The 26269-nt window shown below is 41.9% G+C and overlaps 1 protein-coding gene across 1 annotated transcript; it reads right to left on the reverse strand.

The window, feature by feature from the left end:
- Positions 1-11853: 11853 nt before the first annotated feature.
- On the reverse strand, positions 11854-21298 carry Grem1 (gremlin 1, DAN family BMP antagonist). The gene is made up of 2 exons (XM_052181445.1): positions 21144-21298; positions 11854-13155 (listed from the first exon to the last, which is right to left on the reverse strand). The coding sequence occupies exon 2, from the start codon at positions 13152-13154 to the stop codon at positions 12600-12602; it is 555 nt and encodes a 184-aa protein (XP_052037405.1). The 5' UTR covers position 13155; positions 21144-21298; the 3' UTR covers positions 11854-12599.
- Positions 21299-26269: the final 4971 nt, after the last annotated feature.

Genomic DNA, 26269 nt, shown 5'->3' on the forward strand with positions numbered 1-26269 from the left:
GCCTTGACATTCCCTTAAAGAAGATTCTTATAGACTTTGTCTCGAGTTCTTTTCCAAAACCCACCATGTTGATCAATTGGAACCAGGATTATTGCCATATGATGTCATGTTTCACCCATATCTTGAAAGGGACAAGAAAATAAACGCCAGGAGAGTGGTACAATGTGGAATAATGAAAGGGTTGTTCTTTAAAACATTCTTAAAATCCTCCCCACATGTGGACTTTGGCTGTCACTGTGACGGAACGCTAAGCTTCCACATTCCATAATACACTTGTAACATGGATTATCTGGAAGCCAGTGGAGCAGCCTCAAAGTGTGTGCTCTGGCACTTATGGTTTACAAGGAGAGGAGAACAAGAGGCACAGATAAGGACAAAGCCCTTCTGTTAGCGTTCTTTTATGAGAATAAAGAAGAGAGAGCTGCAGCAGTGAGGAAGAATAGTTATTTACAATGCAAGCAAATATTCAGTTTATTTGGACATATAAGGCATGAAAACCAACCTTGAATAAAATGTCAACTGTTAATATAGCGTCAGTGGCTAAAAGTGCAATACTACACAACAGATCTCTAGAACTCGCTTTCCTTGTTTAACTGAGAGTGTATCTGTTGATAAGTGATGGTGTATCTCCACCCTCCCTGTCCCTAGAAACCACCATTTGAATCTGATATTGACTGTGGATGTCTGGGAGACCTCATATATATGAGTATTTGTCTTTGACTTATTTAATACACAATAAGATCAATGTCCCAGAATTTTGGTTTTAAAGGCTTAGCAATGCTCCTCTGTCTCTCTCTCTGTGTGTGTCTCTCTGTCTCTCTCTCTCTCTCTCTCTCTCTCTCTCTCTCTCTCTCTCACACACACACACACACACACATATTTGTCAATTGGTGTTTCTACCTGGCTGTCATAAATAGCACTACATTGATAGTTTGGCTTCTTAATTCCAAATCCTTTGGACATGTATCTAGAAGTAGATTTGCTTATATTAATTCTGATTTTAATTGTTTGCCTCTTTAATTAATGTATATCTACTGTATGAAATAATGGATTTCCTTTGGACACTTTAATACATGTATATCATTTACTGTGGCCAAGGCCAGCTAATCTACCTTGTTCCCCTTTCTCAGTCACTTTCCTTTTCCCAATAGTCATCATTCTCCTTTACGTCTTATCTAAACTAGAGATTCTATATATGAGGGGGAAATGTCTTTCTGTGCTTGACATATTTCATTTAATATGATGAACTCCAGTTTCACTCATTTTCTAGCCTATTACTGGATTTTGTTCTTCTGAGTCTGAATAATGCTTATTGTATACATATACCCTATTTCCTCTATTTTATTCATTTTTGGTAGACAACTAGACTCATTCCATAACATGGATATTATGAACAGTGTCACAATAAACATTATTATATGCTGATTGCTGATTCTGATTCCTTTGGGTATATATATATATATATATATATATATACCCAAGAGTATAGCCAAATGGTGTGCCTGAAGAATGGCATGGTTTTCCAGTATGGTAGTTCTGTTTTTATGTTTTATGTTTGTGAAGAACTTGCATACTCTTCTAATGTGGTGTGCTATTTTGCACTCCTGTCATCAGTGTGTAAGGGACCAAATTTCCTTATGTTCTTATGAACATACATTGTTTCTTATTTCTTTTGGAATTGCCATTCTGACCTACAAGAGTTAATATCTCAGTGTGGTTCCGATTTACACTTCAATAATGGCTTGCGATACTGAGCATTTTTCATACATATGTTGCCTTTTGTATCTTTTTTTGTAATGTGGAAGTTAGCTATTGCTGTTGCTATTATCTATTTGCTGTTAGGTTGGAGGAGTGTCTCCTTTAACCTTTTACTGGCTAAATCATTTGAAAAGATTTTCTCCTTCTGTGGTTTGCCTTCCTTTTCCACTTGCTTGCTTGCCATGTGGAAAGATTTATTTTCATATACTACCACTTGCTTATTTAGATTCTGTTTATGTTTTAGAGTCCATCTTATGAAAGCATTACCCAAGCAAGTATTATAAGTTCCATAAGAACTGAGGACATGGGTCAGCAGGTTAGACCACCTGATACTCAAGCATGAGAAACTAAGTTTAGATCATCAGTACCCACATAGAAAGCCAGGCATGGGAATGTGTGCTTTGTAATTCCAGTACAGGCAGGCAGAGCAAGGCAGATCCTTAGAAGCTGACTGGTCACCCACCTGCTGAGCTCCATCCAGGTTCAGTGAGACGTTTGCTCTCAAAAAATAAGGTAGAGAGCAATAGAGGAAGTCAGCCAGTGTCAACCTCTGGCTTCACGCATTCAGGCCCAGCTGTTTGCACCCATACATATGTGTGTACACACACATATACTTGCACACAGACACACACCAGGGTGACAACTGTTTTTCTATATTTTCTTCTAGTAGTTTATTTAAGGTCTGCCTTTTAAATCTATAATCCATTTGAGTTTCTTTTTGTGTGGCATAAAAGAACAGTGCAATTTAACTTTCTGAATGTGTATACCCAATTTTCCCATACCATTTGTGTAACCTACAATCCTTTCCCCATTCTTTAGATTGAGCCCTTGCCAAACACCAGTTGATTGTTTATACATTTTTGCCGCACTCATTTTGTTCCATTTGCTTATGCCTGTCTTTATTCCAACATCACAGTTGTGTTTTCTATGACTATACAATATATTTTGATAACAAGAGGGGTGGTTTCTCTGGCCTTTTTTTTTTTCTTTCTTAAGGTTGATTTGTTCCTTCATGGTCTTTTGTGATTTCATAAGTTTTACAATGTTTTCTTCTATTTATATACAATGCCAATGGCATGTTCAATGCTGTGGAGTTGTATTGGATTGGTAAACTGTTGCAGGCAATATGGACAATTTAACAATATTAACTATTTCAGTCTGGACACATATGTCTCACCATTTGCGAGCATCTTTTCTATTTTCTTAGACTAGTGTATTGCAATTTTTACTATGTGAGTTTTTCACATTCTTTGTTAACTTAATTTCTATGATTTTTTTTTTCTTTTTGGTGTATTCTAAATGACACCTTTCTCCCAATTTTTCCAGCTATCTTATTGTCAAAATCTAGAATAATCACTGATTTGTGTGTTAGGTTAATACTGCAAGACTGAAATGGTAGCTGAAATGGCAAAGCACTGCACTGTGTGCAGGCATACAGACCAGAGTTTGATCCTCAGAACCCATATTGAACAACAACAAAACACCACATGGTGATGTATGCATGTAATCTCAGTGCTGGGGAGATGGAGAGAGGTAGATGGAGCCCTAGGACTTGCTGCTAGTCAGCCTAGCCTAATCTGAACGTTTCAGGCCACATGAGAGACTGTGTCAAAAAACCCAAAAAATTGGCAGCACTGCAAATTTACTGGATTTTGTATTTCTTTTTCGCTGAATTCTTCTGTTTATTTTTCTTGCCTAATTGCTATGGTGATAACCCCTAGTAGTATAAGAAATAGGGTCAGTGATGGTGAGCCTCTTTTCCCTTTTCTGTCTCACTGTTTCTCATCCCTGAATGTGTAGCCAGCTCTGGGTTTTTTATATGTGGCCTTTGTTACAACTGGGTGCTGCCTTCCTATTCTAAGATTGTTCAGAATTTTTACCATAAGAGGCTGTTAAAGTTTGGCAAATTCCTCTTCTATACACATTAGGTTAACATATGATTTTTATACATATACTTCTTAATATACTGTCTCTCATGTTGGGCCATCCATGTATCCCAAGAATAACTGCAATTACGTATTGCACTATAATTAAGCTATTTAATTCAGTTTTCTAGTATTTTATTGAAGACATCTAATGATATCTTCGTCAGGGTAATGCTGGTCTTACATAATAAATTTGGAAGTATTCCTTCCTCTTGACTTTGTTTGGGGGGGAGAGGAAATTTAGCCCATCATTAAATTTGTTGAAATATGTAAATTTTGTCAGTAAAACCATCTGGTCCTGGATTTTTCTCAGTTGATAGTGTGTAATTTTTAATTTAAACCCCACACCAGTCCAAGGACTATTCAGATATTTTATTATTTAGCCTTGATGGGTTGAGTGTGTTGAGGAATTTAGTCATGTTTTCAGATCTATTTAGTTTTTTTTGTGTGTGTCTAATTTTTCCTAGTAGTCCTTATATTCCTTTTTATTTCTATGGTATCAGTTATAACTTCTCCTCTTCTTTTTTTTTAATGTCTCCTCTTCTACTTGTGATTTTTTTTTTAGTCCTTTCTTTCTACTCTTGTGTCCCAAAGAGTTTGCTGATTTAACTACCTTTACAAAACTCCAGCTCAGCATAAGAACACTCTTTGTCCTGTTAAACAAAAAGTCTGTGTATGGTGGGTCTAGAAGTGACTTACTCTTTTGACCTGGAAGGGAGGTTATAATGATCTTCATAAAGACAATATTTATGTAACACTCGATTACAAAAAAAAAGAAAGAAAGAAAAGAAAAGAAAAGAAAAAAAAAACCTTAAAAATAAAAAACACAGTGCAGTAAGAACAGCCAGACCTAAAGTCTTTTCAGTGAACTTCTGTCCAGTTAAACCATCTATGCTGAAGCCGTGCGACATCACACTGGATCTTACACATTCGCTATCAGTTATAATTTCATGTATTCAAGACTATAATAGGGTTTTAGGACTCAATTCAAGCTTTTCTTTTTATCACTGTAATAGTTTGCAACTGGATTAGAGTGTTGGGTTGTGAATGTGTTCTTTGTCAATGAAACTGTAAAAATATGGAGAGGGACTCTGTAACTTAAAAGACTGGTTAAAACTAGTGTGTAGAAAATGTTTGACATTGAGTGGTATATAAAAAGAGTTTTGGAGAAACAGGAGTTTCTGCTACCTAACCTAATAGTTGGAAGAAAGATGCCTGGGATGTTAACATGTGTGTGTGTGTGTGTGTGTGTGTGTGTGTGTGTGTGTGAATGTATATGGATATTATATGAATTTTATGAACAGTTTGTTCATTTCTAGAAGGAAGCCAGCCAAAAGCTCATAGAAATTGACCCTGTAGAACGACACTAATTCTTATAAACCATGGATAAAGCTTCTGTTTCCACTGATTTGAGTATCTTTTAATATCTGTAAGCAATATTTCATCATTTTCTGTGAGCAATGATTCTATTTCTTTTAACTGAATTCATTTTGTATATTTGTATGGGACTGAAAATGGAATCATTTGCTTAGTCCTTTCACATTTCTAATTGTCCATGTATGAAATTACATAGAATTGTAATTAGCTTTTGTCTTTTGTCCTGCAACCTAGCTGAACTTGTTCCCGGGCTCCCTGCTCATCCCTTGACATTCCACGTATAAGACGATGCCACTTGAAAATACAAATATTGTTACTTATTTTCTTCCAATCTTAATTTTTTTCTTGTTTAAACTGTTCTTGGTAGACCCTCTAGTATGATGCTGAACAGAAATGGGGAAAGATTTCCTGCTGGATGCCTCTCTCAAAAGAGAAACCTGTTAGTAGTTTACTATTAAGGATCCATGCAGATTTTTCACAGATGTCATATTTTGGGTTGAGAAAGTTCCTTTCTCTTCTAATGTGTTGAGTTGTTTTTTAACATGAATGGTGTTAAATTCTGTCAAATGAGTTGTCCAATTATTCAATGATCAAGCAGTATCTGTCCCTCATCCTATTAGCATGATGAATAACTTCAAGTTATTTTTAAAGCTACGTGGTAAGGGCATTTACATTATTTTTATATATAGATGACTTCAGTTACTTAGTATTTTGCATCAATATTCATAGGGGATATTAATCATAATTATATTTTAATGGTATATTTATCTAGACTTGGAATCAAGGTTATACTGCTCTTAAAGGATGGATTAGAAGTGCTGACTGTTCTATATTTTTATTTTTAAAATTATATTTGTATGTATGAGTGTGTGCGAGTATGTGTGCCTGTGTGTATGGGTGGGTAAATGTGGGTGAGTGGGTGAATAGGTGTATGTCTGTGTGTGTGTCTGTTTGTGTATGTGTGTGTGGCCATTTGTATATGTGTGTGTGAGACTGTGAGCTTGTGTATGTGTGTGTATGATTTTTGTGCATGAGAGTGGATGTGGTTGTGTATCTGTGTGTATATATGTTTGTGTCTGCACTGTGTGTATATGTGTGTGTGGTTGGATGGATGTGGGTGAGTATGTGTCTCTGTGTTTGTGTGTGTGAGAGAGAGTTTGTGTATATATGAGTGTGTAAGTGTGGGTGACTGCATGTGTGTGTCTGTCTGTATGTGTCTGTCTTTGTGTGTGTGTATGTGTGTGTCTGTGTGTGTGTGTTTCTATGTGTATCTGTCTGTATCTAAGTGTGTGAGAGTATGTGTCTGTATGTATGAGTATGTGTGTTTGTGTGTGTCTGCATCTCTATGTGTCTCTGTGTGTGTGCCTGTGAATGAATCTGTGTATATGCATGCCTTCCACCATGTGAGTCTAGGTATCTCGCTTCAGTGGTCAAACTCATCACTCAAGAACTTTTGCCCATTGGGCCATTTCTTGGCCTTATCACCTCTATTTTTAAGGACAACTTGGTAAAGAACAGTATATGAGTGCTTTGTTAAGTATTTGGTGAAGCCATTCTGTGTGGGCTTTACTTTGCAGGAAATATTTAATCTGTAGTATGATAGCTATGCAGTATGATAGCTAGTTGCAGTATCATAACTCCAACTTTTAGTTCTACTTATGGCATTTTGGGTAATTTGAATATGAAAAAGTGTTATGGATACCTCCATAAATAATGTGGATTCTTGCCTAAATTCGGTTCAGTTGCATAGATGATAATGGTGGCACACCATTCCGAAGAGGGAAAGCGATCCTTAACTCCTGTTCTGCTTTGCACATCACTCAGGAAGCAGGGAGAGACTTGCTTTGGATTTTATGGTAATTGAGAGTTAAAGGTCCCCATGAGGCAGGGCGCCATCATCCCATTCGTGCTGCACTTAGGGAGCCTGGTTTTCTAGTCAGCTTGCCCAAATGTAAGCGAGAAGAGAAAGGGAAAGAGAGAAACTTAGAATATGTCATCAGAACATATAATTCATAATGTTGGCTATAATCAAAATTTTACTTATGAAGGTTTCCAGTGGTTTACTATTCATTGCAATTGGATCATTCGTCTATTTTTAGTAAAGTTTATAAAACACAAGCATAAAATCAGATTTTTTCTTTAGCTTTATATTTTTATATTTTATGTTTATAGTTGTTAATAGAATTTTTTGTAGTGCATTTAAAAAAATTTTGGTAAGGTCAGGAATGATGTTTGTTCTTTTATATCTGAGGTTTTTGCTTGTTTGGTTGGGTTTTTATTTGTGTGTTTGTTTAATACACAGTCTATGTACTATGTAGATCTGCCTGGTTTCAAACTCACTACATAGACCATGCTGGCCTTGAAGTCACAGAGAGCTGCCTGCCCTGCCTTCTGCGTCCTGAGATTAGAGTTGTCATATTTGGTTTCACGTTCTTCCTCCTCTTCATTCCCTATCTGTCTCCTCCTTTCTCTCTCATGTTTTATATTCTAACTAATGAAGTTTATTTTAGCTGCTAGCTTTCCAACCTCAATTTCAATTTGGGTATTCTTTCATAATTCTTCTCTTTCTCCTTCTCCCTTTCCTTCTCTTCCTTCTCTTTCTCCTTCTTCTCTTCTTCCCTGTCCTTGTCTCTGTCTCTGAGTCTCTGTCACATCATTTCCAGGTTCCCAAAATATCATACTCTATTTTTCTCTATTTCTTTAGAACTTGTTTATCTGCTTAACATGAGCACTGTGGTGAGTGCTTATAAATCTAGCAACCAAAGGGACAGAGACTTGAGAATGGCTTGAACTCAGAAATCAGTTCCTTCAAGGAGTCTGCCTTAGGCCTTGCTTTTTTTCTGTAGACAAGGTTGTTTTGAGCCTGCAGAGTTCTTTGTTGAGCTCCACTCTCACCTTTCAAGCCTTATTTGGGTGCTGCCTCCTGGGTGTGGCTTTCTGAAGGACCCTACCTGTCCCAGCTCACCTCCCCTGCAAACCCCCCCCCATCTATAAGAGGGGAGAGGAGTGGGAGCCGGGCGTGGTGGTGCACACTTGTAATCCCAGCACTTGGGAGGCAGAGGCAGGTGGATTTCTGAGTTCGAGGCCAGCCTGGTCTACAGAGTGAGTTCCAGGACAGCCAGGGTTACACAGAGAAACCCTGTCTCGGAAAAAAAAAAAAAAAAAAAAAGAGGGGAGAGGAGTGGCAAATAAGCTTCAAGCCAGTGTTTCTAAATGCATTCATGCAACTATTCTGAACTATTCATGCAGCCTCAGGATGGCCTTAGTCAATAATCAAAAGCTGAATCTGGGTTCTGTTCTTAGGGAGAAGTCACTTCTACGGAAAATTCTTACAATTTTTAAGGGCTGAAGTGTGTCAGTAACACCACATTAAGTCTGGGACTTCCGCTTAGGGAGGATAGCAGTGCCTTCTGCATCGAGCTCTCCTGAGAAATGAGGAACAACACAACCTCTTTGCTCTGTGTGCAACATTAGCACCTTACACTCACAGCTGCTGAGATTGGGCTACTATTGCCAGCTTTCCAATGCTAAGTGACAATGTATGTTCAGGTAAGGCCAACTCTCTCAGAGAACTAACTCTCCTTATATTTCTATGGAATAATAATTAGCACATTTAAAGATGTTTCCAAGAAAAACCAAATTTGTCTCCCCCAAGGCAGTTCCTGGGATTGCTGACTACTCTCTTCATCACAACTCTTTTCTCTATGGAACTCAAATCTTTCTCCTCACCCTTCCTCCGCCATCTTCTCCACATAACCGCTCCTCTCTGTCATAATTGAGAGGGAACTCCTCCTACCAGCAGTTCTTGGGGAGACTGCTGGAGACTCAGTCACAGGTCAGCCTCCTCTGTCTTTAACCACCTGGGTCCCAACTAAACTCAAAAAAGATCAAAAAGATCTGGGTGCAATGAGAGGATCCCTCTTTTCAAAAGAGAAATCTCTCCTTTGTTCCTTTTTCCCTCTCTGGGGCAAGTGAATCCCTGGCTCCCTCCCTGGCCCCAGGCCCTGCAGAGAGACTTCCACAGTTACAATTCAAACACACATACACAAAAAGAAGACGTTTAATTTATTGATTGCTTTGTTTGGCAAAGGTTATATAGAATGTTATTAGGGAGAAAATAAAATTCTAGTTACAGATTTATAAAACTTTAAGCCAAATTAGCTTTTATGAGACCATTAAATCCTGCCTCATTCTCATCCATAGCAAGGTAGTAGTTCCATCATAGCCTATATAATCCTTTGTTGTTTTAAAACGATTAAAAGCATATTAAATACACAATGTAGATGCTATTAAATATCTTGAGGAATGACAAACCAATAGAAACTTTTTCAGTCGTTCAGCTCGGACTTCTTGTTTAGAAATGTTCTGCTTGTATATGTCTAAACTGGCCATCATTATCTTCTATTTGCTTGTATACACACATCATAAGTCTCTCAAAATAACATTTTAAGTCTTTCTTAATATTGCTTCAGAAGTGTCAACCTTTAAGGAACATTCAATTTTAAAAAATAAAAGTTCATCCTTGACTTGGTAACATCTCTTCATATGTGACAAGACTGTGTTTCCCTCTGATTTGACAAAAGTCTCTAACAACATATATCGGCCCGTTTCTTCTTTGCCCAACTCAGAGGCTGTCATAAAATACAGAAAGGAAACATTTCTGCTTGAAATCACAGTAACCGAAGGACTCTGAATTCCTAATTACATTAAATAACCATAACTTTTTGCTTATTCACATTCCACATGGTGGAAACTATCCTTTCCTCCAGGTTTTTCACTTAAGAGCTTTGAAGAGTAAGCACCGTTGCAAAGAAGCACTCAGACTTACACGGTGTGTGGTTTTCCTCTTTCGGTGCCAAGCACAAATTGAACGCCATAAGATTCATATTTGGTTTCTGGCATTATTCTCGAAGGTAAGATGGAGATCACAACTAATCTTGCCAAAGAACAGTTCTACAACATTGGAGAAAATGCTCACCATTATTACATCACTGGTGCATCCAAAATAACCAGCAAACAGGGCATCTCCAATAAACGATGGAGGACACTTATTTCTGATAGTCTAGGCACAGCAAGGAAGGCAGACACCCCTGTCTGGCCAGTGATGTGCTTTTAGAGGACTTATGCTGCTGATAGTTCCAAAGAAGTTAATTTTGAGGTAATCCTATTGACATGAACCAAATCTAAATCCAACTCACATGAAAGACTGTGGTACAAGCTCCTAGAAGGTTACTGTGGCTGCAAAAAAATTTATTATTATTTTATTTTTTAGCCATACTGCATGTCTGTGGCAGAATTAAGATGCAACGTGAAGTGTTTCTAAGCACTGAGTGTCATTTTCCATTTCTGGTGTGGTTCAACATTTTCAGCTTTCCCTCTCTTATTTTTCTCTCTTCACTACCCTCCAAAGTCTGCCTTTGTGTTTGTGGGCCTAATCAAATCCATCCTGCGACTTATTGACTATGGATATGCAAGACTCAGAGATTCAGGGAAGAGCATGCAGGACACATGAAACTCACAGGCTGTGCTTGAACAAATTCACTTAGTGTGGATTCATCAGTAGTGACTTTTAAACTTTCAAAATTAGGCCCACTGTTTTGGAAATTCAATATAGCATTTGCCTTACAGTATGGCTCCTCTTCAGATGTCACATAGGAGTGGGCTAGACTAAAATAAAAGTTTCTTTACTTCCAATGATTCTTTCATCGTGTTATCTTTGATGGGCAGTGAACGTCTGCCTTCCTAATGACATATAACTTGACTAGTCACTCTGAGAGGAAAAGACCAAAAAAAAAGTATTTGGGGCATTCATAGCTTGAATCTCAGTCTTAAGAAGTATTGCTTAGCCAAACCAAAATGTCCCAAGGCCCACCCACCTTTCACTCTGGCCCTTACATAAATGCTAAGTAGACATTTGGGGAGCCATGTGTATTCAGAGGACAGCATCCACAGTGGGCGTGATGATTACAATGCCGCACAGAGCTACTGGGAGTAAGGTGGCCTGGTGATTACCTTAGTGCTCTGTTTATTGACCTTCTAAGAGCAAATGAGGCAAACACAGCCCTTACTTCTCCAGACACTACCTAGCCACCTAGCCAATCTCTCTCTCTCTCTCTCTCTCTCTCTCTCTCTCTCTCTCTCTCTCTCTCTCTCTCTCTCTCTCTCTCTCTCCTTCTCTGATTCTCTCCTATAACAAAAGCCAAACAGAAAAGGCCCCAGACATGTCTAACTCAAACGCAGCAGATGGCTTTCCATCTCACACTGTTTCTTATTGGCAGGCAGCCTCAAGAAAAGCAGGATTTTATTGAAAGGTTCTGCATGTCTGAGGCATTTTTCAGGAATGACGGACAAGGAATGTTAATCCAGCTAAACCAAGCTCAGGACGTTTTACCTTTTCTTACCCCAGTGAACAGGGCTCTCAGTTGTCCTCCTGAGAGGCAAAGTAAAGTAGAAGACCACATTTTTTTTCTTTCACTTGGTTCTTAAAACAGGGGTGGTCTGGCAGCAGGTGGTGGTGGCACATGCCTTTAATCCCAGCACTTGGGAGGCAGAGCTCTGCAGGAGGATTTCTGAGTTTGAGGCCAGCCTGATCTACAGAGTGAGTTCCAGGATAGCCAGGGCTACACAGAGAAGCCCTGTCTCGAAAACAAACAAACAAACAAACAAACATGGGTAGTCATTATTTTACCCTTAACTTTGAGTTACAGCTAGTGTCAGTAGGTCACAGAAGCCTACACAGAGAATTGGGGTTTTTTTTGTTTTTGGTTTTTTTTTTTTTTTTTTTTTTTTTTTTTGCTGATTATATTTCTCCTCTGTGCATCTGGGTTCTTTTAAATATCAGGAAAGCCCTTTTACTAAAACGAGGCTCATATTGTTTTGGGAAACAACTTTCAAACTCTGGACATCTTGCTACTGAATTTCACTGGCCCAGACTGGTCCTCAGCCTCACCGCTCCTGGGTCAATCCTCCATCTTGTTTGCCATCACATGTCTCCTCACATATTGAAGGTTCTTCACAAGACAAAAGACATTTACACACGCGCGCGGTCAAGTGAATTAATTTAGGAACATGGGCTAAGACTGAGATATCAGGGAGAGCAAAGAAAGGAATGGGTTGTGGGAGTATTGGGCACGCACTGAACAGTTCTGAGTCATATGCAGCCCTCAGAGTTACCTCCTCCTTTAGTTAGTATTCATTCTCAAGCGAAATCCTGGTGCCCAGGAGGCACATGGAACACAGTGACAAAGCCAAGCTACAGCCCTGCCCCTGTGAGTGTTTGGGTCCAGTGGTGTGGGCATTTCCGGCCATCTGAAGCAGAGTAACAGGAAGTGCCTTCTAGCAGAGGCTGTTCCCCGCAGGTGTTTGGAAACACCCACAGGCACCCATGCACACTCCTGCGCATATACTATGCATAAGCAGCCTCCAGCCAGGAAGCAACTGCTGGTTCTTCTGGCCTCTAGGTTTAAGCCAAGTAGGAATCGGGTGGTTTGGGTGTGGCTCTCGGCATGGCTATGACAGGCTGAAAGTGCCCCCTTTGATTTAATCCAAATCGATGGATATGCAACGACACTGCTTCACGCGTGTGACCCTTTTCTTCTTGGTGGGTGGCTGTAGCTCAGGACAGTTGAGTGTGACCATCATGGTGGTGAACTTTTTGGGCTTGCAGAAGGAACAAGACTGAAAGGAGCCTTCCTCCTTTCGGATGTGTCTGGGGATGTAGAAGGAGTTGCACTGGCCGTAACAGAAGCGGTTGATAATGGTGCGGCTGTTGCAACCCTCCTCGTGGATGGTCTGCTTCAGGGGCTGAGTTTTGCACCAATCTCGCTTCAGGTACTTGCGCTCTGTCACGTGCAGGGCCTCTTGGCTGGACTCAAGCACCTCCTCTCCAGGCATGGCGGTGCCCCGCCCCTGGCCCCGCCCCCGGGTCCTGGAGCCAGGTTGCGGTGGCGACTGGGTCTGCTCAGAGTCATTGTGCTGAGCCTTGTCAGGAGGCGGGATGGCTCCTTGGGAACCTTTCTTTTTCCCTTCAGCTGTTGGCAGTAGGGTTCCGAGGAGGAGAAGCAAAGCTCCCACAGTGTACGCGGTGCGATTCATTCTGGGCAAGGGACAAAGAGAGGGAGAGAGACATAGACAATAAGAAAGTTATTTAATAAAAATTAATAACTACACCTAGCATCTTACACTGTACTCACTACACACTTCAGTTGCACTGACTTCTAACAGCATCACTAGCTATTGGATACTATTACTCCCATTATTCTCTCAGCCATCAAACTGAGTAATTCGACACAGGTCACACAGTGAATTTGCCAAGCTTTAAACTCAGTCAGGACCGGTCTCTTTTTTGAACCAGCTCCCATTAGAATTCCTTACTGGCTCCTGACACAATTGCATGTGACTTTTTTAATGCTCACTTAACTGTATTTATTCTTGAATTTGACAACATGAGACTTTTCACTGTTCCAGTACTGGAAAGAGACCAGGAAACCTGTAAAAAAAAAAATTGAACCTAAAAGGAGGGATGTAGAGAAGGCCAAGAGGATAAAGATGGCTGGTGCCATTCTGTCATGATATAACACGTGTGTGTGTGTGTGTGTGTGTGTGTGTGTGTGTGTTAATCCATGTGTGTGCCTAGGGAGGACAATAGAGGACCCCAGAATTCCTGGAGCTGGAGTTATAGGAAGTTGTGAGCCCCCAATGTGAGTGCTGGCAACTGAACTCAAAACCTTTGGAAGAACAGAAAGTGTTCTTAACTGATGAGCCATTTCTCCAGACCCCACTTTTCAACGATTTTAAGTGGTAAAATGTCACCCATCCATGCGCCTATGTATGAATAGAATTTGTTTTGTCTGATTAACTTATCAGGTAGGCCTTTAATTCTTTGGCTTTAATTATTAAGTTGGTGCACAAAATGGGTTTCATTACAGATTTTCATACATATCTGTCACCGCGCCTTCTTCACATTCCCCTCTCCCGCTGCTTTACTGTGTCCATTCACGTGTGTGTGTGTGTGTGTGTGTGGTTACTTCTAAAATAGACAAAAATAAACAAATTAAGATAGAAAACCAGGCACAGTAGAATAAGTACAGGAATATTTTAATTTGTAAGAATAGCATTGATGCCAATGAACTGTGAGCAAATCTTGACCTTGATATATGGCAAGGGCATATAACACTGAATGAATAAATAAATAAATAAATAAATAAATACATACATACATAAATAATAAAGAAAGCGAAGAGTGGAGGGGGTGGGAGAAGAAACAGAGAGACGGGAGCACGTGGTAAACAAAGCAAATCAGAGAGGAGGGGACTTTTCCAGAGGCAGGGTTCTTCAGAAAAGACAGGGCAGGCAGGCAGAGAAGGGGAAGAGAGGCAGCAGACTGTCAGGATTCTTCTGGGGCAGACTCCCTGGACACAGTCATCTGGGAAAGCGTTACTATGAAGACCCTAATTCAGTCAGTCAGCCTTCCCACCCAGCTCAAGGCCTGGAACCCTTGCTGGCCTGGAGCACACCAAGAATTGTTAAAGCATTGAAGGATTTCTTTTCAATGAGAACAGTTTCAGATTCATAGTGTCTCTTCTGGGCATGGCAGTGTCCTGGGGTTTCCTCTGCCCCGTGCTTAAGGTTTGCTGCACAAGAACAGCTGTGAAGCACCCGTTTTCTCTCTGCTAAATACCAGTATTGCATGTGGCACCCACTAAGTGCATATTAATATAAGCTTTTTTAGTATAGCCTTCGTTTCCAAGGAACCAGACAAGTTGGTATCATTGTCTAGACCAATTATCTTTAAGAAACAAAAGCAGCATAAGATGTATCTTCTTTAAAGGACAGCTTCTGGCAAGTGAGGACCATTCAGCCCTAAGGCTAGCATCGAACCAAGATAATTGAATGTTTCATTAAAAATATTCTTAAATGTCATTGTTTTCCTGACATTAACTTAATACTTTGGAGCAGTTTAAAGCTGATAATGTAACATTCAACTCCTATTCCAACTGTTGTTCCTTGGCTTGTGTCAGCTTGTGTTACCATGTATCTGATCTTTAAACAAAACCATGCTGACCACTACAACAACAATAACAAAAAATAATGGCTTTGTTTTGTCTTATAAGACATCACTTACAAAGAGAGGCCAGTTATAAAACAGTACAGATTTTCTCCAGAGGCCAAGGTAAATTAAGCCATGTCTATTCTGTCTCCAAGGAACTATAATGCAAATCAAAGACAGTTTCACAAGGTTCTGGTGACTCCCAATTGAGGGCCAGAGTCTAAAATAAAAGGCCAAGTGCTAAGATAAAATCCATTCAATGATATTTTGAAGGAATATTACATAGATGGCCCTAGATCTAGGTTGACAATCTCTCTCCACATCTACTAAAAAGTGACCTCCAAGCCAATTCACTCCTCAGTGTCCACAACCACTGACTGTGGACGTTTGCTGACTGCATGTGTGTTACAGAGCCATACTGTTCTACAGACATCCATTCACAAAGCTGAAATTTATTTTTCCAGAGCAACTAAGGACCCCTTATTTATTGAACTCTTCTTTCCTGGCTTATTTACATCTGCTATTGAATATTGTTATATCTACCCTGAGAAGGGATGAAGGCTAATTCATCATCTGACCCTTTGTTCCTGACACAGAGGAGGTACTCCTGAGCATTTGTTAAGTGATTGTTTTTATACCACATAAGTTTGATACAGTTTCTGTTCTTTGTATTTTAAAGTACCATTGGGGACATGAAGGCACCCGCTACATGAAATGCTTTTACCTCCTGACCCTTAGGAGTGTAGCGTTCTTCCAGCCTAGACAGCTTTCTAACACTTGTCTTTCTTTTTCTAGGAAATCTCTATTTGCTCTCAAGTTTTGTTATTGTTGTTTGGATGCTTGTTTTTTGTTTTTAATTTTTTGGTTCTATGCAGAATAGTACGAGTTTTATTTTAACCCAATGATAAAGCAATAATTAGTTCAACTATGGTTTTGAGGTTTAATTTGGGAAAATTTTTCTGTTCCTATTTAAGAGTGAGTAACACATAAGTCATAACAGTTTATGTTACACTGTCTGACTTTTCACTAAAGGAAAGTAAAATTAAATAAATAAATATTAAAAATTACTGGGCGTAAAAAGTATGGGTCTTTTTCCATTTTAAAATGCTTAATCTTTGCTGGTTTATTGTGAGGCTTTCAAGTTCTTAAACTTTAGTGTTACGAAGAAAAACCCTCCAAGGATATCAATGAACAGAAATCAGCAGTGCCATCGAGCCTTTACAGGACCAAGGGCCTCTCCTCCCATTGATGCCATCCTCTGCCGCATATGCAGCTGGAGCCATGGGTACCTCCATGTGTACTGCTTGGTTGGTGGTTTAATCCCTGGGAGCTCTGGGGGTCTGGTTGGTTGATATTGTTGTTCTTCCTATGGGGCTGCAAACCCCTTCAGCTTCTTCAGTCCTTTTTCTAACTCTTCCATTAGGGACCCCAGTGTAGGGGAATTTAAGGGCAGAGAGGTGAGAGTGGGTGGATGGGGGAATCCCCTCATAGAAACAGGGGGAGGGGAGGGGAGGGGAAAGGGATAAGGGGTTTCCAGGGGGAGGGTAACTGGGAAAGGGGACAACATTTGAAATGCAAATAAAGCAAATATCCAATAAAAAGAAAGATGAGTAGAAAGGCCAGTGTGCTTCGGATGGTCTCCTTGAGGGGGAGTGAGGAGAACAGCGCTGGAAGGCTGCAGCCAGGCTCTGGGGTCACTGTGTCCATTCATCCAAGCCGCCTACCACCTAGTGTTGATTATTCAGTCAAGGAACTGGAGCATTTTCTTCTTGAAATTGCAACTCTGTTTTTACCAAATGCTTATCATTTTCTGTGTATCACTAGTATGGAGCAAATAAAGAAGATGGCATTTCCTTCCAGACAATTCTTTCCACATCAATCCCTACACACCCAAAACACTGGTCCACATTTAGAGGTTCTTATACCTTCCCACTCATGTCCAGTCACTGCATCCCAAACTCAAAGTGTATCATGACATGTGGTGAGCATCGCCCTTGGCTCTCCCATACAGATACCATCGTTCTTCATCCCAAACCCTGCCTTAATATCCCCCTAGTGCATTTCTGCTGTTGAGTGATGTTACTATTCGGAGGCAAGCTCTCTCCACAGCTCATCTCTGCCAACAACTTTACCCTCCTCTCCTTTCATTTCACCACCATGCTCCTCCAATCACTCTTCTCAATGGACAAACCCTCAAAACAGGTCTTCCCTGCCTCCCATTTGTCCCCAATTCTCTTGGTGTTCAAGAATAAACACTTCCAAGCAAGGAAAGGATGGTAATCACTTCTGCCCTGGTAACTTGTGAAAAAATTTCACAAAATCACCAGGAATGGTCTTCGGAGTCTGGCGATTCAGAAACCCAAAAAGTATGTCTGACTTGTTTCCCATATTCTTGATATGTTTAGGGAATCTAGGGCCGGCTTCTTTCCGCACACTTCTCATTGTGGCTCTCACATTAGTCAAGCAGCCTGCCTGCCCGTTCAGTGAGCTAAACGGAGTTTTGAGTAACAATTACAGTGAACTCCAGATGTTTGTACCTGAACCGGGCCATTGTTCCTCTGCTGGATGACCTTTAGAAAGACGGGCAACAAGAATGACATGAGCTCATTCTCCTGGCATAAAACACAATGGAATTTGCTGCAATTGCTTTATAGACAGGCCAGATTTAAAAAGAATCCATTTCTTTCCCCCTTAAGCCTTAGTCTTTAAGGAGAGCGAAAGTTAAATTTAGTTAGATATTTAACTTTAAATTTTAGAGTCAGCCTTAAGAAATTAACTAGGGAATTCCTTAATAATAATAAAGGCTGGCTTATTTCTCAGAAAAAATATACCAAGGAGATAAGAAAAATTAAGAAAAATTAATGATTGGCACATGTCATAAGTTTTATGCCCCGCATGTTTATTGCAAGTCTCTTAAAGATAATCTGCCCATTAGGGCTAAGTGAGGCTGAAACCTAACACCACACAAGGTGAGGAGGAGACACCTGGTGGTTAAATATCTTTGTAGTTCCCTGGGAGATTTATTTTTAGTGAGGTTAATAATTGTATACAATTATTTGAATCAACAGGAAATTAATTAGGATGTATAAATATCAAATGTTCACCAAGCAGCACTGCTGAGTGACAGCCAAGTCTTGTGCTGCATTTTGTAGTGGTTTCGAATAAATGGGATTTGGGATTATTTAGAATTTAGAATCGGCCTCTGGCCTCTCATGCCCCAACACAGCCACTAGTAATAAAAGGTTCCTTATTTTTTAGCTTTTACTACATCAGACATTATGCTAAATACTGTCCAAGTTTTGTCATGATAAATTATGAGGTATATGATAATGTCTTCCTGTTACTAATCAGGAATCCATCCAAGGTCACATAGTTTATAGAGTGGGTAGCCAGGGTTTGAGCCCAGTTTCATCTAATCCTAACATGTCCTTAGTTACTACGCCAGTGGCATTCAGCACAGCACGTTTAACAAGGAGCATGTGGCTTTGCCTTTTTAATGCAGTAAATTTCTGAAAAATATTGTAAATCTAATAATTATCTATTTTGTATCTTTATATTTGCATGCAAAGGAAAAGACTTCTCCTGTCACGGGAATTTCTGTTGTACTTTGCATCTCTAAGAACATATGTTAAAACTAAAGAAAATTCTTTGCAGATGTAAGACATGGGCTGGTAGCACTTGCCTGGTCAGTGCCTTTCAGTTAAATGTGCGGTCACCAGTCACTGCTCCTAACTGCCTCCTTCTTCTCCTCTTTACATAAAAGGCTCCAGTTCTCCTATATGTCTTTGCATTCTCAAAAATACTCCGAAACTTTGCTGCCAGCAAGCATTTCTTGGGGAGAAGTCTGGGGCTATGGGCGTTCTTTGTATTCTGTCACTTTGTAGACTGGACCATCAAGACTGAGGTCACCAACAGCATCAATTTAGAAGGGACAAGAGGTGGACATTGAAGGATGTAAGGACTTAACGTCTTTCTGTTCTTCTCTCCCTAAGTGCTGGTGTGAAAACCACATTAGCCAATTTGAATTTCCTACAGATTGTGGGTTAACAAAACATTTTACTCAAAGTGAACTTTGAAGAACATAGGAAAGCTGTGAAATTACAAAGTTTACAAAAGACTCTAATTCTTACAATGCCCTGGGGGTTAAATACACACAACACACACACACACACACACACACACACACACACGGAGAAGCCTTAAATAATTAGTAACTTCTTATAAATCCAACAGTACAATGTGTCCAATAAGAGTAATGAAAACACCTATATTTGTAGACTTGGTTTTGGAGATGGTGAAGGAGGCTCTTGTTTTCTTAAGATCTTTTTCCTTCTTTGCTTTGAAATGTCTGTACTCCCAAGTGCCCTGTGCCGCCTGCCTGCCTTGTCCCAAAAAGAAAAAAGGGAGGGGGTGAGGAGAGGGCAGCCCTGGGGTGAAAGAAGACCCCTCACCCTGGGATGGGGTTATCTTAACCTCTTCTACGCTATTTATTTAACTTGTAAGAGCAGTCAGAAGGAAACCACTACTCTGGAGTCCCTGGGACAGCTTAAAGCCCTGGTGACCCATTGAACACCGTAGATTGTTTTAATCAGTTCGTATCCTGGCACCATCTCAGGGGAACATAAACAGACGCGCGCACCACTTGGGTTTGCTCTTTCCACCAAGAGATCCAATTACCTATTGATGGTCGTCATTCTGCCCTCCAACAGTTAAGAGGAGATTTTAACCCCTCACTTCTAGGCTATATTTCTCCATCAAAGAGTAAGGATTTGGGTTCTACTGGGGAGGGGAAAGACTGTTGCTGAGCTAGACCAGAGAGCCCCCTAAGGCTCTCGCAGAACAACTTAAAGGCTGGTCATCCCGCATCCTCGCCAGCCAGCCTCGCTGGTGGATGGTTGCCAGAGCCGGGTATAGACAAACACTAAACTGGAACACGCCCGAGGGGGGATAGCCAGTCCACAACTAAACTAGAATTCTGGAAATAAGTAGGACCAGGGAGATGACAGCCGCATTGCCTTTCCCTTCACTCTAGACTTCTACCCGGAGCTAGAGAGGGCTCACCGGAATGGGCTAGGCTAGGAGAAAGAGGCGAGGCTCATAATAGAGCTCAGTCGCTAGCGAGCGCAGCGAGGCGTTACCCGGGCCGGTGGGGGTACAGATCGGCCAGCATCTACGGAAGTGGGAACCAGCCAGTGGTGGCTGCCCGGCGCCTGCAGGTCTGCAGTATGGAGGATGAGAGCGTAGAATCCCCCAAGAGGCTCAAAAAAGACAGCCACGCGCCGGCCGGAGCACAGCTAACACAAGAGTGTGTGGCGCGTGCCGCGGGAGCACCGCGAGCAGCAAAGCACTCAAGCTTTGAGGTACCTGACCGACCTCCACCCCCACCCCCCGACTTTGTTGATCCGCACGGATTCTGTCTTACCAGCCTCAGTCACATCTGCCATACCTGCAAACGCACACGCCACCGATTTCCAAATCCTCAGCAGTTACCACTCACGGCCCTAGGACCGCCACTACTACAGACGCCCCCCAGTCCCAGCCCGGTACCCAACCCTCGAGGGCAGTCTCCGCTTGCAACTTGCTGCGAGGTCGGCTTCAGCTCACAGAGACGCGACTCTGGGACTCCGACTCAGGCAACAGTGCGCTATCCCGGCTGGCGACTTCCGCGGGCTCTGTGCTTCAAGCACCGGGACGGTGTTTGCAGGGCTCCCGCACAATGGAAACGGGATGCACTTTCTAGACAACTTCTCTCTCTACCTCCCCCCCCCCCCATGAACCCAGTGCCCCACAGTCACCATTTCTACCTCTGCGGCAGGAAGGACCAGGTTCGGTTCTTTAAGGTGCACTAAAGGGAACGCCAGGTCTTTGGTGCACCAAGGGGCTGTGTCACAGCTAAGAAGAATTTGAGATGGTATGGATCCTGTCTGGGGACTCCTTGGCTAGCCTGGGTACCAACACACACACCACACACCCGCACACACACACGCACACGCACACGCACGCACACACACACTACAGAGTGCCACCGCGCTCACCTGTCACTGCAGTGGGTCCTTGGGTCCTTCGCTGCGGACGTGTGGCGCTGCGTGCGACCGTGGCCGGGCTCGATGCGGTAGGAAGATGAAGGAGAGTGCCGCTACCGCGGTGCTCTGGGTCTCCAGGTCTGCACCGAGTGTCGGGCATCTCCCGGTCTCCGGTTTAAATGCCGCCGGCCAAGCGCCGGGGACCGCGTCTCTCCATTGGTCAGGCGCCGCTGCCGCTGCGGGACCCGCTATCCGCCCCCTTTCCCGGTAGTGCCCCCGCCCACTGTACCCCTCCTGCTTCCCCGCGGGGTCCCCTCTCCGCCCGCCTCGCCTCTTTGTCTACTCCCGCCCCCTGCCCCTGCCCGGCTGGGTGGGAGAGGTCACCCCAGGGAACCGCGCCTGGAATGCACAGCAAATCACATTTTCCGCTCCCGTTGGAGAGGGGAGCGAGGGAGGAAATCCCCCCAGCTCCGCTCCCAGCCCCTCATCCCTTTCCATCCCCAGGTCTGTCCTTCTCTAGCCAGCTGAACTTCGCCTGCATGGGGCTCCACTGTCAGGAGCCCCGGCTGCTCTGAGCAGAGCAACGGAAGCGGGTCCTGACAAACTAGGTGTTTCCTAGGTGTTTCCTCACCGTTGTGCTGAATGGCACCGTTGGACACTCTGACCAAGCAGTGCAGGGGCCTTAACGGATCTGCCAGAGGCCCCCAATTTAAAGGGCGCCAACCCTGTCGCTGGTGTTAACCCAGGCAGGCTTGTCAAAGGATACCCTCCTCTTCTTGCCCTCCACCATCTCCTTCAGCTCAGATGCTCATCTGCTTCAGCATGAATATATAATATGAATATATATTGAATATAGATATATATATTCAAAGGAACTGAAGCAAGGAGGAAGCCTCTGTTAATATCTCAAAAATTAGGATGTACTGAATGATGTTTGCACAAATAGCAAGTTGTATACCTATACTCTTTAGTGCACTTCACCACCACCACACACTGTTCCATAGTTAATGGTTGTCTAGGCACATCAGGTGGGCTTCTAGATCTCTCCTGGTCAAGTGAACTTGAGCAGAGTTATGAGTCAGAAGCGCGAAGTGTTTTTATGCAATGAATGTGGAGTTCATTGGAGCCCAGCATGAGGGTGCTTGGAGCCAGTGTGAGAACAATCCCCCCCCCCCAGAGAAAAGGGAGTTTATTTTATAAATTCATTAACTCCCTCTCTTCTAAAATCAAAGCTTTAATTACATACCCCTTCCCGACTCATATGAACTATTCCAAATAACAAATGCAAAGAGGTGAAATTACCCTCCTTAACGAAGTGTTAGCTTTTGGAACGCGGATGCTAGCGTTTTTCTCCACAGTCCACTTCATCTCCCAGTCATTACATCATTTTTCTTCATCATCATCTATCACCTCCTGCCACCCAAGTATTTTCTAGAATGTAAACTTCATGAGAGCAGGGCCTTTTCTATTTTGGTTGCTTTGATTACATGACACAAAATATGATGTCTAACATAACCAGGCTTTGATAAATTCTTGTGGGCTGAGAAAGTTGGGCATATTTCCACTAAGTAGGACTGTCAGCTGGGCCAAGTGCTGCGGCAGAGGCCTTAGCCTCTTCAATTTAGAGTCTAGGATGTTTGTAAATATTTATGTAAATAGACACTTTTTTTTCTTTGTATCCACTTTTCCACAGGTCACAACCAATGGTTGTCAACCATTATGTAATCTGAGTGAAAGTAACAGAGTAGAGATTCTTCAGAACCCTTTAAGCCTAATCATACAATCAAAACTTGCTTTTAATAAGGGGGAAATAAAGATTACTCAATTAAGTTACTCAAATTAAACTTTGATGGTGTTGAGTTAGAAGGGGAATTTAGACAGGGTCTCAGAACGTAGTCTGGGCTAGCCTTGGCTCTGAAACAATTCTTATTGTTAGATAAATTCTTAGTTTATTTCCTAAGTGCTAGGATTACAGATCTGAGCTATCATGTCCAGGCCCAAGTAAAACTCTCAAATCTGAGGTGCCTATGCAAGGGTTACTAAATGACAGATTCTACTTTTAAACTACTCTGAGGTGATGTGAGAGGAGTTTATCCTGATTGGCTACTGCTTAGTAATGTTCTCTTCTCCTGCTTCACCATGGAATGTCTACCCCAAGAGTGCCAACAGGAACTGTTCTCCATGTTTGGGAAGAACCTGAAAGACATTTATAGGAAGGTTTTGCTTAGAGCTCTCTCTCTCTCTCTCTCTCTCTCTCTCTCCTCCCCCCCATGTGTGTGTGTGTGTGTGTGTGTGTGTGTGTGTTCCACTTTATTTGTCCTTTTACGAAGACTAGGAAGCAGGCATCTGTGGGGTTTATTATCGGGGACACAGCTACATGAGGATCAGAACCCAGAGCTGTCCTTGCTCCCTCACGTGGCTTACGCTTGGCTCCTGTAACACTAGAATTGGCATGTAAACATCATGACTTCTGCAGAAATCACTGTGTGAAAAATGTCCCAGTCAGTGAGCAGTCGTGGCCCTTCTTCCTGTAACCTGGCACTTGAGAGGCTGAGGCAGAAAGATTATCATGAATTTGAGGCTTCTGTGAGCTAGTAGTGAGTTTTGAGTCATTAACTTTGGGCTTAAAGAGTGGAACCCTGTCTCAAAACAAAAGTCATAAGTGTACTATTGTATTATACACAACAGAAAAAATTTTTTACAGACACATCTAATTACAAGGCAATTTAAATAATTAAACAGCCAGCATTGTGTAATATGAACATATATATGAACAATGCAAGTTTGATGACATAGAATTTTACTTACGAAGACTTACGAATACATAGTCATTGAAATTAGATGTGCTCTGTCTTCTTGGGGTGTTCTATAAAAGCTTGAGCCTTCCTTAGCTCCTTTATGGCCACTGTGACTTACAGAAGTCTATTTTTAAAGCACATTTACCCATTATTATTTGACAGTTTTGTACATATATGTGTTGAATTTTGGTCATTTTTATACCTTATCACCATGTGGTAGCCCCCATATCCTTCACCTGCTGAAAGCTTTATTCTTTAGAGGAAAATGCTGCTCTTACTTCCATGTCCTGTGTGTGTGGAACCCACTGAGTCTAAAGAGGATCACCTAGCTGCACATGGGTAGGTTATACACTAGAGTATAGGTGGTGTGTCATGTGTTATGTCTCTGAAGCGTGTGATTTCCCTCCCTAAGGATGACTTTAGGCTGATGGTGACTGACAGAAGGGGAGGTCTCATGAGCCCTTCTCCCCTATGATAAAATGTTGACAGGCTCTATCGTCTGCAGGTCTTACACAGGTAACCATAGCAACAATGAGTTCATGAATGCATTGATTGTGTTATATCCAGATGACGTTGCTTTGAAACTGCACCCCCCATCTCTGTCTCTTATAATTTCTTCATTCATCTCTTCTGCAATGTTCCCTGAGACTTAGCCAGAAGAAATGATATAGATGTTCTGTTTAAAGCCAAGCACAGTTATCTATTTTTGGCACTTGGCCAGTTATCGGTCTCTGTACTAACTGTAGTCCATTGCTGGGGGGCGAGGAAGCTTGTCTAATGAGGGCTGAGAGATGAACTACCTATGAGTATAGAGATGAATATTGAGAAGGCACTTTAATACCGTATCCACTGAACAGAATAATAGTAGTCCATTTTCCTCTAGGGTCCATGACCTCCCTACCCACAGGGTCTTGGCAAAGGTTATAGTAGCAGGTATGAATCTTTCCTGTGGAGCAGACCTGAAGTCCATCAGAAAGTCGCTGATTCCTTCCATAACTACCTTGCCATTGTTGTACGAGTGGGCACATATGGTCAGGCTGGTGATGACTGTAGCTTAAAGAGCTGACATCCAGCTAAGATTGGCAATGATGTTTCCTACAGCAGCTTCTGTAGCACCTTCTGGCACCCTATAAGTTAGCCAGCATAGAGGAAGCTACCAGGACAAGGAAAGCTTGATGACTTCATGTCCTTTGACAAAAGTATGTGGCATTTTAAAGGGTTTTGCCATTGAGTGCTGGTGGTTAGTCAAGAGCAATAGCATTGTCGTGGATAGCAATAGCAATATAAGCATTGTCTTGTATTGTTTTGAGACCTCTGGGACCAACCTGACCAACACACAGAAAGAGTCTACATTCGGTGCTTAGATTTTTAATTACCTGAGGTTTCTGGGAGGTGAATTATCTCTGTATCTAGGGCACCTCCAGCCAACCCTCTTTTTAGAATAACATTTTACTTATTCTTTAAGTTTGTCTTCTTCCTTCTCCTCCTCCTCCTCTTCATCCCCTGCTCCTTTTCCTTTCTCCCAATCTGAGATAGGGGCTCAGGATGCGGCCCCCCTGCTGGCCTGGAACGCTTGTAGACCAGACTAGCTTCAAACTCAGAGATCTGCATACTACTACCTCCCCTGTGCTAAGATTAACGGTGTGTACCATACCACTACTCCCCATCTATACAGTGTATTTTGATTATATCCATCCAACATTATCTCTTTCCAGTTGTCTTTGATGCCTTATCTCCCTCCTAACTTCCGGTCCTCCATGGGTTGGGGCAGGCAAACTCCTTTTAAAAATTGTATTTTAAACTATTTTTTGTTTGTTTTTGTTTGTTTTGTGTGTGTGTGTGTGTGTGTGTGTGTGTGTGTGTGTGTATTCCACATAGATGTGGCTGTGACTTGATGTGGGTCCTGGTACCCAGATTCAGGTCCTCAAGGACAGTAGCAAGTGCTCTTAGCCTCTGAGCCACATTCGTCTCAGGATCCTTTTATTATATTTTTTGAAGAGCTTATAAAACAGTATGTTCCTTTAGTATTGGTTATCCCTCCCTGTACCTCATTTCTGCCCTCTCCACACCATCCCCCACACTCCAACCTTTCCCTCCTCTCCCCTTCACACTGTCTCTAGTCTGCTGTCCCTTCTCCCTTGAAGCCTTTCTCCTCCACTCTGTGGTGGCTGTTTCCTAGCTCCCTGCTTTCTACACTTATTACAAATCAAACACAGAATCTGGATTTTTTTGAACCTAGGACCCACACCCGAGAGTAAGTGTGGCAGTGGTCTTTCTGATTCTAGGTTAGCACATGTTTATTTTAAATTAGGAAATTACAAATGAGCTGGAGCTAGGGGG

This window comes from Apodemus sylvaticus, chromosome 5, assembly GCF_947179515.1.
Source record: "Apodemus sylvaticus chromosome 5, mApoSyl1.1, whole genome shotgun sequence".
NCBI lineage: Eukaryota > Metazoa > Chordata > Mammalia > Rodentia > Muridae > Apodemus > Apodemus sylvaticus.

Coding starts and splice junctions, on each gene's coding strand:
- Grem1 (XM_052181445.1), bottom strand. CDS start 13,154: ATGAATCGCACCGCGTACACTGTGGGAGCTTTGCTTCTCCTCCTCGGA.